The sequence below is a fragment of the Barbatula barbatula genome, assembly GCF_947034865.1.
Source record: "Barbatula barbatula genome assembly, chromosome: 11".
Lineage (NCBI taxonomy): Eukaryota > Metazoa > Chordata > Actinopteri > Cypriniformes > Nemacheilidae > Barbatula > Barbatula barbatula.
This window is the reverse complement of record NC_136774.1, coordinates 21,400,537-21,417,069: the sequence shown is the minus strand read 5'-3', so window position 1 is coordinate 21,417,069 and position 16,533 is coordinate 21,400,537. Positions and strand designations below refer to the sequence as shown.

The 16,533-nt window shown below is 37.6% G+C and overlaps 1 protein-coding gene across 2 annotated transcripts; it reads right to left on the bottom strand.

Moving 5' to 3' along the window:
• Positions 1–252: 252 nt before the first annotated feature.
• ptpn18 (protein tyrosine phosphatase non-receptor type 18) lies at positions 253–14,776 on the bottom strand. 2 transcript variants are annotated; one of them, XM_079467672.1, is made up of 18 exons: positions 14,336–14,776; positions 14,061–14,151; positions 11,221–11,329; positions 10,253–10,329; positions 9,594–9,689; positions 8,972–9,010; positions 8,792–8,860; positions 8,171–8,233; positions 7,669–7,811; positions 7,204–7,270; positions 6,808–6,885; positions 6,554–6,631; positions 4,546–4,592; positions 2,439–2,734; positions 2,070–2,101; positions 1,671–1,704; positions 1,371–1,460; positions 253–586 (listed from the first exon to the last, which is right to left on the bottom strand). In XM_079467672.1, the coding sequence occupies exons 2-18, from the start codon at positions 14,136–14,138 to the stop codon at positions 513–515; spliced, it is 1,470 nt and encodes a 489-aa protein (XP_079323798.1). In that variant the 5' UTR covers positions 14,139–14,151; positions 14,336–14,776; the 3' UTR covers positions 253–512. The 2 variants fall into 2 exon arrangements, with proteins under 2 accessions (XP_079323798.1, XP_079323797.1); XM_079467671.1 differs by having other exon boundaries at positions 14,061–14,353.
• Between the last annotated feature and the right edge of the window lie 1,757 nt (positions 14,777–16,533).

Here is a 16,533-nt window from a genome sequence, read left to right as displayed (position 1 = left end):
CAACATGGTCAATTCATGAAGAAGCTTCATGCGATGTGTCATCAAAATTTTAGTGTCTTTAAAAAAAGCGGCTGGTCACTCAGGTCACGCAAACAAAGTTATTAAAAGAGCCGAGATGAGAAACTCTACCTCAACACTGCCCTCTACTGACATCAACAGCACATCATAACAACATGCACTTTTGACCTAAACGGGTCCTAGTGAGAAATAATTTCCCCATATCTTATGAAATAAAGTTCATGTACAATGAAATCCTAAGAAAAAAAAACATTTATTAAACTAATCTGTGCCCAATCGACAACATTTACATGATGGCAGCTACAGAAGATTCAAGATTAAATAAGACAAATGACACACCAGCACACACTTTTTCCATTTTAAAAGATATCAGGTACAATTATTTATACAAATTTAAAACGTATATATGAAATGAGAGCTGAGGGTGACAGTCTTAAAACAGCTGTATCTAATGGACTAGCCCGTGTTGGAACAACCCTAAACCTGGGACCGTTTCATCTTTCTGCGCGGCTCCATTCGGCCGGAGGGTCTCGAGGGCCTTTGGGTTTCTTAACTCGGCTGTTGAAACCTGAAACGCAAGACAATGTTATAAATCACCTGACAATCCCAGAAACGCATAACAACACAACGCAGGTTGGGTGGATGAATGTTTTAGATCGAGATGGATCTCGTGTCAAGGTGATTCGTAAACAGAACTAAATACTTCAGATGTGTTTTGCACTCTTTGGTCTAAGTCATCTGGGGTTTTATCATAAACCACTTCTTTATAAGAAACTGTTTAACAAACATTTATTTAGCTCTATTTACTTCTTTTAGATTGAAATATAAGACATTTATATAAACTTGCTGTGGGTGTAAGACCGAGATATACTGTACAGATGACTATTTTAAAATTCAAAAGTTTTTCTGAATTTACTATTTGTAGGTGTGTTTAGGTAAAATGGTCATTTTTGTTTCATTCTGTGAACTAATACAAATATTTCTACCTAATTTCAAATACAAATATTGTTTTTTATTTGTAGAAAATGAAAACTGGAGAAACAGGTCAAAAACAGAAAACATACTCCGTATTTGTTCAGACCTCAAATACAACAGCAATATCTGTACATGTATTTCAAAAGTTCAAAAATGATACTTTTGTGTGATAACCTATTTTTTTATCTCATGTCTTATCATGCTGTCCGTCTTTCACGTTGCTGTTGGATGACTTCACGTCACTCCTGAGGTTAAATTGGGTTGAAATTCAACACACACCGGGCTGGAAGGGCCGCAATACATCCAGAAGTACCGATTAAATGACGTTTGAAATACTCTCTTATTTTTTCCACGGCTCTGTATATTGTGTTACCCACCCAGACTGCCGGGTGAAAACACGTTGCTGGTCTCCTTCACGTTGGCCGTCAAATATTCATAATCCTCATCTATAGAGGAATGACTCTCAGCTGAGAAAAGCAAAAAGTCAGAGGATAAACAACAGCAAAGAGATTTCGGCATACAGTTAAACACATCTGTCTAGAGCGTGTTTTCATAGAAAAACAATATAAACCTAGTTCAGCAGAATAGAAAAACGTCTTCTGTGTAAAATGTACAAACACCAACACAAAAGCGTGTTTTCAGAAATGCAGTTTGTACAGTAAATGAAACAAACTTACTTGCACTTGAAGATCTTGACAGATGATGGGGTGGCTAAGAAAAATAAACAATATTTGATTGATTTACATGCTTTGATGTGATTATCTGGGTTGGACAAAGGCAATGTGCATGAGTCAAAAGTAATAGGATTGGGTTGTTTTTAGTGCATTTATATGTGTTAAATCTTCTGAACGAAAGTGTGATCTCAGCCTCATATCACAGGAAGAGGCAACACTGTTTAAAGATTATGATGTCAATTCCACTATTTGTATATATTAAACAGCATCTAGTTCAATGACATTAGAAATAACTGTAATTCAATTACAGGAGAAATAAGAGTCGACCTTTACTTCATTTTTGAATGAAAAATGACTTCGTAACTAGTCACACCCAACGTGGCAAAACAATATGAGAATTACCAGCGAGTCTCTGTTCTTCAAACTTAACTCCCCTAAGAAAGAAAGAAAGAAAACAAAAAAATTATATAGAAATTATTGAAGTTTTGAATTAAAATGACAACTAATATAAATTGAAAAAATACAAAAAACGACAATGAATTATTATTTTATGTAATAATTATCTTTTATATCTACATTTTTTATATGTACAAGGTATTTCACTTCCCAAAGAGTTAAATCGGTAAAACACTGAAATGTTTCAAGTTACACAAACCAGAGAGCCTGTGAATATAAAGTCACAAAGCAGAACAAGCAAACAAAGAAAAGTGGGGTTTGTTTGTCCAAAATGATCACATGACAAAAGTCCTTTTTAATTTAAATAAGCTTTACCTGGCAATAGCTCATAACCGTCACTGTCAATCACATTGGGTGCCGCCCTTCCTCTCTGATTGGCTGTTGCTCCGTCATAGCCAGGTGTGGATGGTAAAGCGGTGGGTAAAGTCGATACAGGTCTGTTTTTAGGTTTCACTGTACTATAGAGAGCGTTGTTATTGCTCTTATCTGCATTAGCGTTGTCATAGTGATGAACGGTGGGCGGGTGCAGTTTGGGCTTGTTGACCACCGCGTAGGTGTTGTTCATGCTGGTCTGAGGAGGATAAGACAGTCGGGGCTTGAGAGCTGGATTTCTGAAAAGATAGATAGACAAGAAATGTAAATACGTTTTTGAAAATATCTCTTACCAAAGCAATGTCTATGTCGAGAAGAGAGATGGCCTTTTTTTCAGTGACCTAACAAATATGGAGCCCCCAAAAAAGTCCTGGCCGACTATTGTAGTAATAGCAAGTCCTATTTACTCACAAAAACGGGATGATTTATTATTTAAGCTGTTGGGTCCATTTTTGTGTGACTTTAACTTAACAGGGCCAAAGGTTAAAGGGGCGGTGAATTAAGACCTCAATTTAACCTGAGCTTTTGTTATATAAGAGGTGGTCGTATTCTAGCGAACATCCTTTAAGTGTCAGAACTGAAAACGTCAGAACTGAAAAAGATTCCTTTTGTCCGTCCGTTTAAACTTAATTTTAATAAGTTTCATTTTAAGGAAAAACACATTTTTAAAGTTGCTACGGCACATGCACAAAGGGTTGACACCATCCTTTCCAGAGCCCCTCCCACAAATAATTTATAGATTTTAATGACTGATTGATTATTGGTCCTTTTAACTGTAAGGCGGGATCTTTTTCACTGGAGCGTTAAACGTTGCACTTTTCCCCATTCATAGCATCTTGTTAAATGGATAGATCACCCAAAAATGAAAATTATTTCGTCGTTTATACGCCCCGATGTCTTCAAACCTGTATGACTCTTTCTTCTGCAGAACACAAAAGAAGATTTTGTGTAGATCGTTGGTAAACAAACAACATTGGGCCCCACTGCCTTCCATTTTGTGGACACAAAACCACGGAGACATTTCTCAAAATATCTTCTTTGTGTTCTACTAAAGAAAGAGCAACATACAGATTTTATGAAAGTGAATACACGAAGATCATTTTTCTTTAAGGGTGGCTTTAATATCAATGTGACATTTTGGTCAAAGATCAGACACTTGAAGGTCAGGCTTTTGAAACGGCAATTCTCAAGGGTCTAGCAAATGCATACAATAGCAACACGCTAAATATAGCTCGGAACAACACAGAAACTGTGTAGAAATGTCCTGGCAATCATTCCCCAGCACCACGGCGCCGAATTTAGCATCTAATAATATGCTGAACCATGATATTGTCCTTGTGTGCCCATTGCCGGATTAAAAGTACAGAAATGAGCATCTCATAACCAGACGGTCAAGAGATATCACCCTCCATGGCGTTTTATAAATCATGACTCCTTAACCACTTTCTGTAGTTTATCTAGTGGAATAAAGTGATTTTGCTGACACAAAGGAAACGGCGTATCTTGAACATTTTGCCGGGGGCGGGTTGAATACATTAGTGAAGTGTGGGACCATATCTACGTCAGTGTCTAATGACCAACTGTCACCCTTTGCTTTCAATGTTTCTCCTGAAATATGTTACTGACCCACGGGGAACTACAATGGCATAACACGGTGATTTAGGAATGATTAAATGCTTTGTTTGCTCGGTATAATCTCGGCATTAACATTCAAATATTTTGCTCAATCATCATTACAGAAGTCACATTCAGGTGTACGCAATACATAAACAAGCAAACGGCTGAATGCATTATCCCACAGCCAGAAATACAAATGAAGGCAGTACAAACATTATGACCCACACAAACCTTTCCAAAATGACACCAAGAACTCCTCACATTACCGATCGGATCAGATGAGGAAAGTTGAGATTGCTCCCTACAGTGTACGAGACTACATTATGACTACAACTACGCCCCTCACAACCATGAAATGCTAAAGCAAACAGTGTCCGTGTTGCCAGCGTCGGTCTTAACCACAAATGCTTCGAAAATGCACACAAGGTCTTACCTTGGTTTTGGAGATACGGCGACGCTTAGCGATCCTGATTTCTGAGGCTTTGGGGAAAGCGCATTGATGAAGGAGTCCGAAGTGTTTTGTTTAAACGATATAAAAATTAGAAGAAAAGGAAAAACATTAAACACATGCACAGTGTGTGAAGAAGGCAGTTAGACAGAGCGTCCGTGTTAAACTGTTAAACGGAGTGTTTTGCATAGAGGAAGCACACAGTAAGAGTGTTTCCTGCTGAAGTCCGATGCTGAATGTCTTGAGGAAGTAAACCATGATGAGTATAAATAGTCAAAGGCAGAGTTGTTTTAATCACAGATGCCTGCAGTCAAAGCGGAGTCTAATCTTCACACATTTAGACAGTATTTTTTTCAGTAATTGTGGTTACATTTAATGTCTTACCCAGAAAGTAAGACATTATTATGTTTGTTTCAGCAAACATTTACTATACTAGATCATGAATCTTTGATAGCAACAGTTTGTGTTATCATTTACATTTGACTTTTATTACTACAGTGGATCACAAGAGGCAGTTCTCTTTTCATGCAATAAAAGCAAATGGGGATTGTATAGCACTTCATATGCAGAACAACAAATGGACTCAGCTCAGTTTTATTATATGGAAAACTCCAGCATAAACACTTTAATTACATTTCATACGTATAAAGCTTTTTTCAATGTTTTCTCAATATAGGTTCTGAACCAATCGTCAAATCGACTGAATTGTTCAGTGTGATGTACAGTCAAAGTCTGTCGCTTCTTACTTATAGATAATTTTTCCACATGTTTCTATGGTATACTGGATATCTTTAAGGGCGGATGAATTAAGACATGCTTTTTAACCCGAGCTTTTGTTATACATTTACATTTATTCATTTGGCAGACGCTTTTATCCAAAGCGACTTACAAGTACTTGGGAAGAAAAGGATGTGGTACAAGATGTGGTCGGTATACAAGATGTCGGTATACAAGATGTGGTCGTATTCAAGCGAACATCCTTTAAGTGTCAGAACTGAAAACGCCCTTGTTACTCAAATAACAACTGTTATTGACAGCAGGCTCAGTGGAAGAACACAGTCGCTGCATCACAGTCCTTTGGATTCCGACATTAGGAATGCGTGGTTAAAGTTCCAGCACTGGATTTGCGGAGACTAAGATTAAAAAGCAGTGCTGTGCAGTCAATATTGCATTCGACAGGAATGGCGTAGCAATCTTTTGCGAGTAAAACATATCTGTACTGTGCGTCACTATTGCTTTGTTAGAGATCGCTGGATATGTCCTGATAATGTGCAACCTAACGTTACGAATTCACAGAACGCTTCAACTTAGTTTACTATCCAATCATAGCAGTGGGCGTTTACTTCCAAGTCTTCAATGCGGCACACCAATAAAACAGAGCGTTTGTCGAGTTGGCCTCAAAGCCGATTACTTATTGATTTTGATGTTTTTAAATGTAAAAACCACACGAACTTCATAAGTAGACCTCAGACAACAGTATAAAAATAATACAAATGGACAGTTCAGGACACTTAAGTAAGAGATAATGTACAGCCAGGGGGCTTGAATCACACCGAAGGGGCTTTTTGTGCGATAAAAGCCGGCTGCTTGTACTTTATCCCGCATATTACACGGCTACTTGCCACTTGAGAAAAGAAAATTGGACATGAAATGTGAATTTGAAATTGGATTAGCTCATTTTTACTTAATGCCGATCTTTCGTGAGGAAAAGTCGTTTACTTTCTGTCAAATGTCACGAACAAGCATTTTGGTTTAATCATTTGTAAATATAATGTGATATATGTTAATAAAAGACATTTATATTTAGTATTCAGTCAAAATGATCTGGGGAGTTGCTTTTGTGTTGCAATTAATTAAAATGCATCGGATCACTATGCATAATAATCTACAAACAATGTGAATGAACACAACAACAGCTTCAGCAGAAACTTCGCAAAACACAGAATTGATATCACTGCCAATACTTTTGGCCACGACTGTAGTGACGTCTTACCTTGGTGTCTTTGTTTTGCTTGTGCATGAACTTTTGAAACATCTGAGCCACTGTATGATAGACAAATTCATATTGTTCCTGTGGAAATTCACAAAGACCGGATGTATAAACATTGAAAAAAATAGGGAAATGAATGCGTGCATGCATGAGTTTTCATTATTCAAAAAATAGCTACAGTCTCAAATTAAACTTCAAGAACCCACAATGTTGTTTAAGATCATTATTTTGGCAGTAAAAACATGTTTAGACATTACCTTGGTCTGCACGGCTGAAGGTCTTTGTCTTCTGAGCTCTAACACAAGGTCCAAGATATTAAAATGCTCCTTGATTTGCTGAGGAAAAAGACAAAGATTATCATTACAATTTCTTGTATTTTCTTTTTCTCTCAACAGTCAATTTGAATATTAAGCTAAGAAAATTAAGCATTTTACACCAAAATATTTCACGTCTTTAAATATACATAGATCGATATTAGGGGTTTCACAATACAACCGTATTGATATTGTGACAACAACAACAGTTCTGTTAAATAAAAGTCAAAATATTCAGGTAGTGAAAATCTCACATTGTATTTATAAGAGTAAATAAACATTATGAAAAATATTTTCAACCAAATCATTCCAGTCTGGATGTGTATGTGTGCTTAATACCTCTGAAATTAGTAGATCTTTGACATAGTCAATAGCGCAAATGACCCCCGTTCTACCACAGCCGGCACTGAAAAAGCAGCACAAGAGATTTCCACATCATATGATGATCAATTCTCTCCTGAATCTCAGTTCAAAGGTTCAACGAGGGATTGTGGGCCATATTGTCGAGCAGAGCCTCTCTATAAAGAAAGGGTAATGAGTGAATTTGTGCCGAAGTCTGGAAGTTAACCGCTTCTCCAGCTCCACATCAGGTGCTGAATATTTAACATGTCTCGCTTCATCTAAATGGTGACATTAAAATGCATGGAACCGGAGCAACGCAGGCCGGCCCTGCTGCGCCCTACCAACACGGATGGACTCGACCTGATGAATTTTCATGGACAGATGGGTCATTTGTCAGAGGCGTGGAAAAACACAGAGGCAATCGCGGAATGGGGCGAGGGTGGGTGTGTGTGTGACACAGACCTGCAGTGGACGACAACAGGGTCCGTCTGGTCGCCCTGCTTCTGGCAAGCCAACTCCATCATTCCCAGAATGCCATCCGGCACGTCTGGAATTCCATGATCCGGCCAGGCGGTGTACTGGAAGTGAGAAACTTTGCGAGTTTCCTGTGTAGAAAAATGAATGATTTTGACCTCAGAACAGCTACGAGTGCACGTTTTGTAGGATTTCTTGAAACGCCTGACGCGAACTAAAAAGGGTTAAAGGACCAAAGTGAGATCATTCCAGGAGTTCCTTATTTCGGGACAATTGGGAATACACAGTTTTACAAGTACACAGAGTATTCATTTTGTGCTATTTTATCTTTTAAAAGCGGTGTGACGTGTTTTACAAAAGAAAGCAAATATGTCAAACACGATTGAAACTTGGCAACTTTGCTCTCTTATGGTATCAAACTCATTTGGTTTTAACTGAGCAACTGTCCATATCATATCCACTTCGAAAGCCACACACGGGAGACACTTACATCAGAATGTTGTACAACCAACGTCCGAACAATGATTTCGTCATTTGAACGGGACTCCTCGAGCTGCAGTAGAATAAATGTCAGTAATCAGTAGTTGAATCAGTAAACTTCCTCTTGTGAGATATAGCAACACGTACAAACTACACATGCACCAAATGGCGGACGTGAAACCGACAAAAAGATGCATTTTCATCAAATAGAACTGTTGTGCAAACGTGAATATCCTGTATGTGTCACGCACAGTGTTGAGCAAGTTACTCTGAAAAAGTAATGAAACACTAGTTACTAATTACATTTTCAATTAGATGTCAAAATGACTCTCTCCAAAAAGTATTTAATTATTTATTATTAATTACTTTCTATATCCTATATCAACCTTTATCAGTTTAGTGATTCAGGGATAGACATGAAACGGCTCTTTTAATTAATTCAAATAATTAATAAAACTACAAATAGTATTATTAATAACTGACCAGAGTATTACAAATGTGAGAATTACACATTAAAGCACGGATTTTTATATGAGACTTCTGATGTTAATTCCACTATTGCACACAGCAGCGCTCTAAAAGATCACAAACACTGTGCATAGATGTTTTGAGGAACACTGTAAACACTTACAGTTGAGACAGTAAAGGGGCCGAAGACGGACATCTCTGTGGTTGATGGCCAGTAGGCCTCACACTTTTTCTAGAAAGAAAAAACAAGGTTAAAGAACGCAGAAAGTATGCATTGTGTATAATATTTAGCGTATATGAAAACTGTTATCATCTCAGCTGTAGAAAAGTTAAAGAAGATTACCTTTCCCATCTCAAACTCCCTACAAGCCATGATTATGACCTGTCAGAATAACACAAACCAAAATGCAAAAAAGGCAATCTTTTAAATCCAACCATTCAACTTCATGACCTGATTTACGTAGGGCTGAGCAAGTAAACGCCGACAGTTTTATCGTGCATTAATGCTATTGATGATGAAATGGAAAGAAAGAAATAGCCTGCAGAATACAAACATTTCCCCGGCGAAGGTACAAAACAGCAACGATGGCGAATTGTGATGCGTGTGTTGCATGCAGTATGAGGCTAATGCAGAAAACATGTGTAACCATGCGCGTCTAAAGTCAGAGCGCAAACTACTAAACGGAGTTCTCTTTCACGTCTTCTTATTAGATCTACATAGAACGCTCTTAAAGGGGCAGCAGCATGGAAAAGATCTCGGTTTGTAATGTTCACTGAACAATAAAGGACAGGCCCAAATCTCAACAATGCGATTAGTCGTGATTAATCAGAGAAAAGTCATGCGAATAATGCAATTAAAACATTAATCGTTGCCCAGCACTACATTAAGCAATCCTGTTCTTATACCAATGAGGAATCTTTCTGCAATTATCAAAACAATAAAATCGGCTTGTAACAACACTAACCTTAACATTGTGTTGCCAAATCATACGCCAGAAGTCCACCACAGTGCTGCCCAGAGGACCTTGAGTAGCGATATATTTCCTGCCTCCAGACGCTCCCTAGAAAAGCAATTCATGCTTAATCGATACTGTATGTCATTAGATATGGAACACATGAAAACATCGTTTTTCTTATGACTTTCAATATTTCATTAGATATGACAAATATCTAAACATTGTTTTTGACTGGTCAGCATATTTATTCATAGTTTACCGGAATGGAACCGACTTCAAACATCTGCTCAAACCTTTATTACAGCAGTCAGTTTAACAACATTGATAAAATGTGATAAACGAATTGAATAGTGATGCTTAAACTATTCTCTGCATACATTTTCTATGTCACATGCACAGATAAACACAGGATACAACTTGCGGTGGTGTAGTCACATCACTATGCAGAGATTTTCTTTTTATTTCTATGTATAGTTGGGGTGTGGGATCGGGACGTGACCAGGGTCGGACACGAGCTCGGTCGACTCTGTGAGTCATATGCGTGTCTGCCACGCTAACCACAGGGCTACAGCTCAGACATGTTCTAAAGTTTCAAAAGGACACCGGAGAGGTGTCCAGGTTTATCACTTTCCCAAACACTCAGTTTAAAGTGAAAGCCGTTGCAGTACCTTGATGAAGCTGGCGTTAATGTAATCTGACTCATATTCAGACGTGGTTGGAGTCAAACACACTCGGGTCTGATCATCTGGTGTAGAAGAAAAGAGAAGACAAGCTTTAAGGAATGGCACGTTTATGATTCTCTCTTCAGGGGGATAAATCGCGGTCTTTCCGTATATTCATCCTATACATTTGGGAGGCCCAATTATTATTAGCTTACCTATTATTTTAATGCCACTGTTATAACACAAAACATGAAATATGGTCAAAACCAGTGTAGTAACCACAGGTGGCATGCTCTGACAGATTTGGTTTATTATGTCAAATAAGATTTCCAATGTGACAGAGAATCATGTAAAATAATCTTTTAAGCATTGAACCATACAGAGATCTGTGTCTACTGTTGATGCTAAAACACTAAGACACCAAGTACCATAAAACACCATTAATATGTTCAGCATATAGTTCTATATATATTCTTTATGATTTCTTCCAGTTATGTAAATCATTGGCATGTCAAACTTGTAATGTAAAATGATGATATTATCATCGGACACCACTGTGAAATACCATGGTACCACAAGGAAATCATTGCACAGTAGCCTATAAGAGTAGAGCAGTGACCATATTGAGTTTTTGTCTATACACGTACAGTAATGGGTTGTTGACCTGCCATGTCAAACAGTGACAGTAAATCTAAAATGTCTTCCATTCACATTAAATCTTACCAGGATCATTTAGGGAAAAATGAAAAACTAAACTACAACATAAAATCACCTTCCTTTACATAATGATGTCGGACAAACAGCCCATATTATCTGTAATATCCACAATCGCATTTCTTACAAATTACAAAGATCTTGTTTTAACTATGCACACAATTGTATTGAATTCAAATAGAAAAAAATATACATTGATTTTACGTCCACTGTACATAGAATCAATTTGGATAAAGGGAAAATCTTTATGTACCACGTACAGGGTAAAATATCCCTATAGCGGTTTTTCTTCACATTTTCTTTGATTCCTCCAGCCGCTGTGGTCAGGCCATAGTCTTCTTTTATTGACGTGGTCTTCTTTCGCACTAACTGCAGAAGTAGAGAGAAAGCACACGTGTAACATTAAACGCAAGAGAATGGTTTGTAAATACAACATCATTTCTCTCATTTTAGTGAAAGATGTGTGGGTGACATCCTCTGACCACAAGGTGGCGTCCTACTGCTTGCTTGCTTGCCTCTGCACACCACCATGGTTTCCTTAGCAGAGCAGAGCATGAAAGCAAAAATGAGGGCAGTCTGTTGTTATGAGATGTGGTTTGTGAAACATTTAAGCACGTACCCTAATAAATGCAATGTTGCGTTGCTATGATGAACACACATGTTCTATATACAGAAGTGTCATTGTAGGTCAAGCTAAATTTTGGTTTTCGATTCAAGCCTCTCAAAAAAGCATACAGGGAGGGAGTATTGAAGAGGTAAAAGTGCAAAGCCCATAGAGAAAACATACTGATAAAATGTAATATAAAGGAAATTCCATTTGAATGCATCCGGGAAATGTGTAAGTGTACAGTAAATGCAAAAATAGATGTAAATAGACTCAGTACAGAGAAGCAGGTATCGTTTTAGGACTACAGCTACTTTTACTTCCATTCTCAAAAAGCAGAACCGCTAACATGGTCTTAAGTTTATTCAGTACGATACTTGTTCTCGGTCAAACCAGCCACAGAACATCTCCAGACAGACACTTCTGTATCTTCACCACAAGCACTCTCTCTTGTGTACTACCAGAATACTGAGTTGAATACAAAACTGACACAACCCAACGAGGAACTCACATCCATCGTGTCACAAATGCTTTCTCACTTTCACTTATACATGCAAAAAACACTTCTACAAAACTGAGGCCTGGCCAAAGCAAAAGATAGAGAGAGCTGCCTGCTAGATCTGAGAAGATGATTTTGATATCATTACAATTCACAGACGGTCATTTAATATATCAGCCTGTTTATTAGCCTATATCCTTCCCGATGAGGTGTTGACCATGAAGAATACTGCATGATCCCTGTGACCAGTTTGAACACATCCCTTAAAGTCGGCATGAAACGGAAGTAGCGATTGTCTCTTTTTCCGTATCGTGACTATACCCAAGTGAAACGACTTCTAAAATGAGAAAAAATATGTAGGGCGGGACTTGATTTCTTCCACCAACAACTGTTTGGATAGTTTAAAGGTGAAAGATTTGCAATCGGTCAGTCATCGCAGCCCAGCATGACCAGAAGAGAGGTCATGTGGAGAGGGAAAGGAGGTTAACGTGTTTGATTTCAAGATTGCAAATTTTTCACTACTGTAAAAACAATAAGAATGATCATTTTTCATTTCATGCCGACAAGGGATAAAAAAACCTTCGTAATCTAAATCTATCCAGGTTGCACACTTAATTGCATTGACACACATCATGTAAATTAGACGACAAAACTAAAGCAACAAGCGTGTGAAAACCTTGTTAAAGTCATTTTTCATGAAAATGTGTAAAAAAGACTCATTTTTCATGAGTGTGCAACCTGGATAGATTTACATTACGAAGATTTTTTTTAACCTTTAAAGTCGGCATTAAATGAAAAATGATCACTCTAATTGTTTACAGTTTTCTACACGTTCTGTGATATCTTTAATATTGGCAAAGTAAGGTCATGTCACAGACTGAAAATTACTTTTAGTTGAACGATGGGCAGAATGTTAGTAACCCACCGCCTCCGTCACTGTTCATTTTTGTTGCATGCAAGCAAAAGCGCCAACAAGATTCTTCCACATTTGTTTGTTCGTTAACTATTTCATACATCCATTTGAGACCAAATGATTAAAAGTCGTGCAAAACAGCTCACAAAAGCTGTTTTGCATCAATTTTGGTTTGACGGTTTGTCATTTACAGTTTACACATTCAGACCTTTTAAAGTGTGGCTTTCAATTGCATCGAGTCATTTAGCAGACGCTTTTATCCAAAGCAACTTACAAATGAGGTAAACATGAACCTTCCAAATATTGTCTAGGGTCAACTTGCAGTAGGGACGCTATCAGATGACAATACCATGGTCAATACCTACTGTGCTAGGCTTTAATGGACTAGTTTGATGCACTTATGTATTTTGTTGCCTATGTTGTTATAATTGCTTCCAATGTTTCCTCATCTGTAAGTCTCTTTGGATAAAAGCGTCTGCTAAATGACTAAATGTAAATGTAAATGCATGGACCTTGTATAATATATAAACGGGTCAATCACAATTACACCATCATGGCGTCAAGATCAAGTGTTCAAAATCATACTTGTTAGGTAATGACACTAAAAAATGATGATGTTAGTCATTATACATCATAAACATATATAAAAGTAGGCCCACATAATGCTTATTATTGTTAGCCGGCGCGATGAAATGCTTGATTCTGATTGGCCAGTGGCGACATTTGCATTATTCCCAGATAACATCCGCTCAAAACGATTAACGCATCAAAACATTTGGACCGTTTTTTGCCTCATTAAATATAAATATGTATTTTAATCAAATACACGAAATTATATTTACAAACGATTAAGCCAAATGGCCTTTTCGTAACATTTAAACGTCGTTCCTTACCTTAAAACCGAAAGTTTACGGGTTTTCCTTGCGGAAAAACGTTTACATTTAGTCATTTAGCAGACGCTTCTACCCAAAGTTCGGGGAGCAATAAGCGATATTAATAGCTAATAAAATATTTTAAATGATCATTGTACGTTATTAATAAGCACTGCCGACACGGAATAAACTTATACGGATGGATAACTCACGGCGAACTCCTCGGTGATGAGATGATCTCCTGACAGACAGCGTACCCGCTCCACAAATCTCAACAGGTGCGTCTCCATCAGCAACTCTTCGCTTTCGTCATCAGCATTAACATACAGTCATCGGTTACAAACATACCGAATCTAAACAGGCTTTACTATAAATGTACAGCGCGTCTAACTACAAAAACACATCTATTTCCGTCTTGTCCGGGCAGCACAACAGACACAGGGAAGTTTCTCCCACTGATCTCTGATCATGTCCGTCAGTCGCTCACCTTGCGTCTCTATAGCGTGCGTGAAGTCCATCATCAGCCAAGGTCACGCCCACTCGCGCATTCCACCCAATCAGATGTCAGAATGTGGCGCTGCGCTGACCGATCGGGGTCTGACACTTAAGTACCGCGAGAGAACTGCCAATTACTCGTTCTCGCGGTACTTCGTTGTCAGCCATCAATCGGCCAGCGCATTTACGCAGGACTACGAGTTCGCCGTGAGTTATCCATCCATATAAGTTTATTCCGTTTCGGCAGTGCTTGTTAATATTAAAATGCGCTGTAAATTTAGCTGTTCGTGAACGTCAAAAAAGCTGCTCGCTACGGTGGCCGGATAGTGCAAAACAAAACAACAAATCGCAAAAGTAAAAGTAAATCCAAAAGCTAAACAAAAACCCCAAAATGACAAATCTGAAAACACATCGACAAATCAGAAAACACATCGACAAATCAGAAAACAAATCGACAAATCAGTCGAACCGGAAAAGGTAGGTGTTTTGTTGGAATGGGATAACTACTGCTGATTGGACGAAACTCCTGTCAAAATACAAGTTCCGAAACCACATCTTTATGACTTTACTTTATAATTTATATATCCCCGATATTATGCCTCTAAATGACCTCTTTCCTTGCATTTCCCTTACAGTAGCAACCCTATCAATTTTTTTTAAAATTAAAATAAAAAACTAACCTCACTATTTTTAGCTTTGTATACTGTGCTAGGCTTTAATGGACTAGTTTTGACGCACTTATGTATTTTGTTGCCTATGTTGTTATAATTGCTTCCAATGTTTCCTCATCTGTAAGTCGCTTTGGATAAAAGTGTCTGCTAAATTACTAAATGTAAAATGTAAATTTAACCCAGTATTTTGATAATTCATTGAAACTGAAAAATTAGCTGTTTATCTTTAAAAGAAGTACCACATTAAAACCTTGTGTTCAAATTAACTGCAGAGACACATTTTTGCACTTGTAAATTTAGCTTTCACAGTGACCGGATCGCCGACTTGTCTATTTCAGTTCTGTTTATATGCTTTTAGTTTGTAGTAACGAACATGCTTAAAGGAAATGTATCAGAGTAAAAGTAAAGATTTTGCTCACAAAATGTAGTGGGGAAAGTAAAACTCTGCAGAAATATAAAGTATAATATAAGTACTGTACTTAAGTATTTTTAGTTTGTTGCATTACAACACTGAAGATAAATGATCATATAACAAATCTTTATCTTTACAGAAAAAAACTATCAAATAACAGCCCAATGCAAATAATTCTAGGAAACCAAAATAAAAAAAACTGAAATAGTTTCTGGTTCCCAGAATGCTTTGCATGAGGCTGTTATTATAATTTTTTCTGTAAAGATAAAGACTTGTTAATGTTTAATATTAATTTATCTATAAACAAACTGTTTTCAATAAATTAGATGAATATAAATCTACAGTAGGTTACTGACAACTAGCATAACTACAGCATAAAACGTTTACAGTGTACGTTCAGGTCACTGCACTTAGGCGTTTTTAAAACTTACGCACTTCCTGTCGCGTGCAGGCGCTCTCGAATGGCCAATACCGCAAGTGGGGGAATTTGGATGTAGCCACAGCAGTTTTTAGTTTAAGAATTATTTTTAAAGCATTTTCAGAACTTACTAGTTTATCATCTTCAGACGAAGGTTTAAATCATGCTTTCATTGAGAATAGCTTTGGGACCAATCCTGTAGGCCCGGCTGATTCGGTGTTCAGTCTCTTGTCTTCGCATCAGAAATAACCCCTGTGTACTCAGATATAATCTATTTGTTATCTTATTGTTTTGAGCATGTGTTTACAGTGAACTGAATCTGATAAAGGCTGTTTTCAAATGACCTGTACACAAACAACTAAACTTAGACCCGGGGCTATCTAATACCCAAATCTGGTTATTTCTGATAATCTTTCTTCTAAATCATGTAAAGTAAACATGCATTGTAACCTCTCTGCAGTGAGCACAGCCACTGAGAAATAATGCTTTCAGTAAGAAATGAACCATCATGTTTATCCTATTACACAGTTTCAATCGCACTGTGATACCAGAGAATCATGTGATACCTCTATATTCCAGAATGAGATGTAATGGAGAGCCACAGTGATCCTTTGTGTAACATCAATAGAATAAAAGTTTGCACCCTTAAAAGAGCACCAACTCAAGTTTGGAGACATTGACAGACGTAT

Bases quoted from the DNA above. Each gene is read 5' to 3' on its own strand.
- ptpn18 (XM_079467672.1), bottom strand. From the start codon at position 14,138: ATGGAGACGCACCTGTTGAGATTTGTGGAGCGGGTACGCTGTCTGTCA. The intron at 10,330-11,220 runs GTACGTGGTACA...CTTCTACACCAG, and splicing joins CTATAGGGATATTTTACCCT to ATGATCAGACCCGAGTGTGT. The intron at 1,705-2,069 runs GTAATTCTCATA...TATTTTTCTTAG, and splicing joins TGAAGAACAGAGACTCGCTG to CCACCCCATCATCTGTCAAG.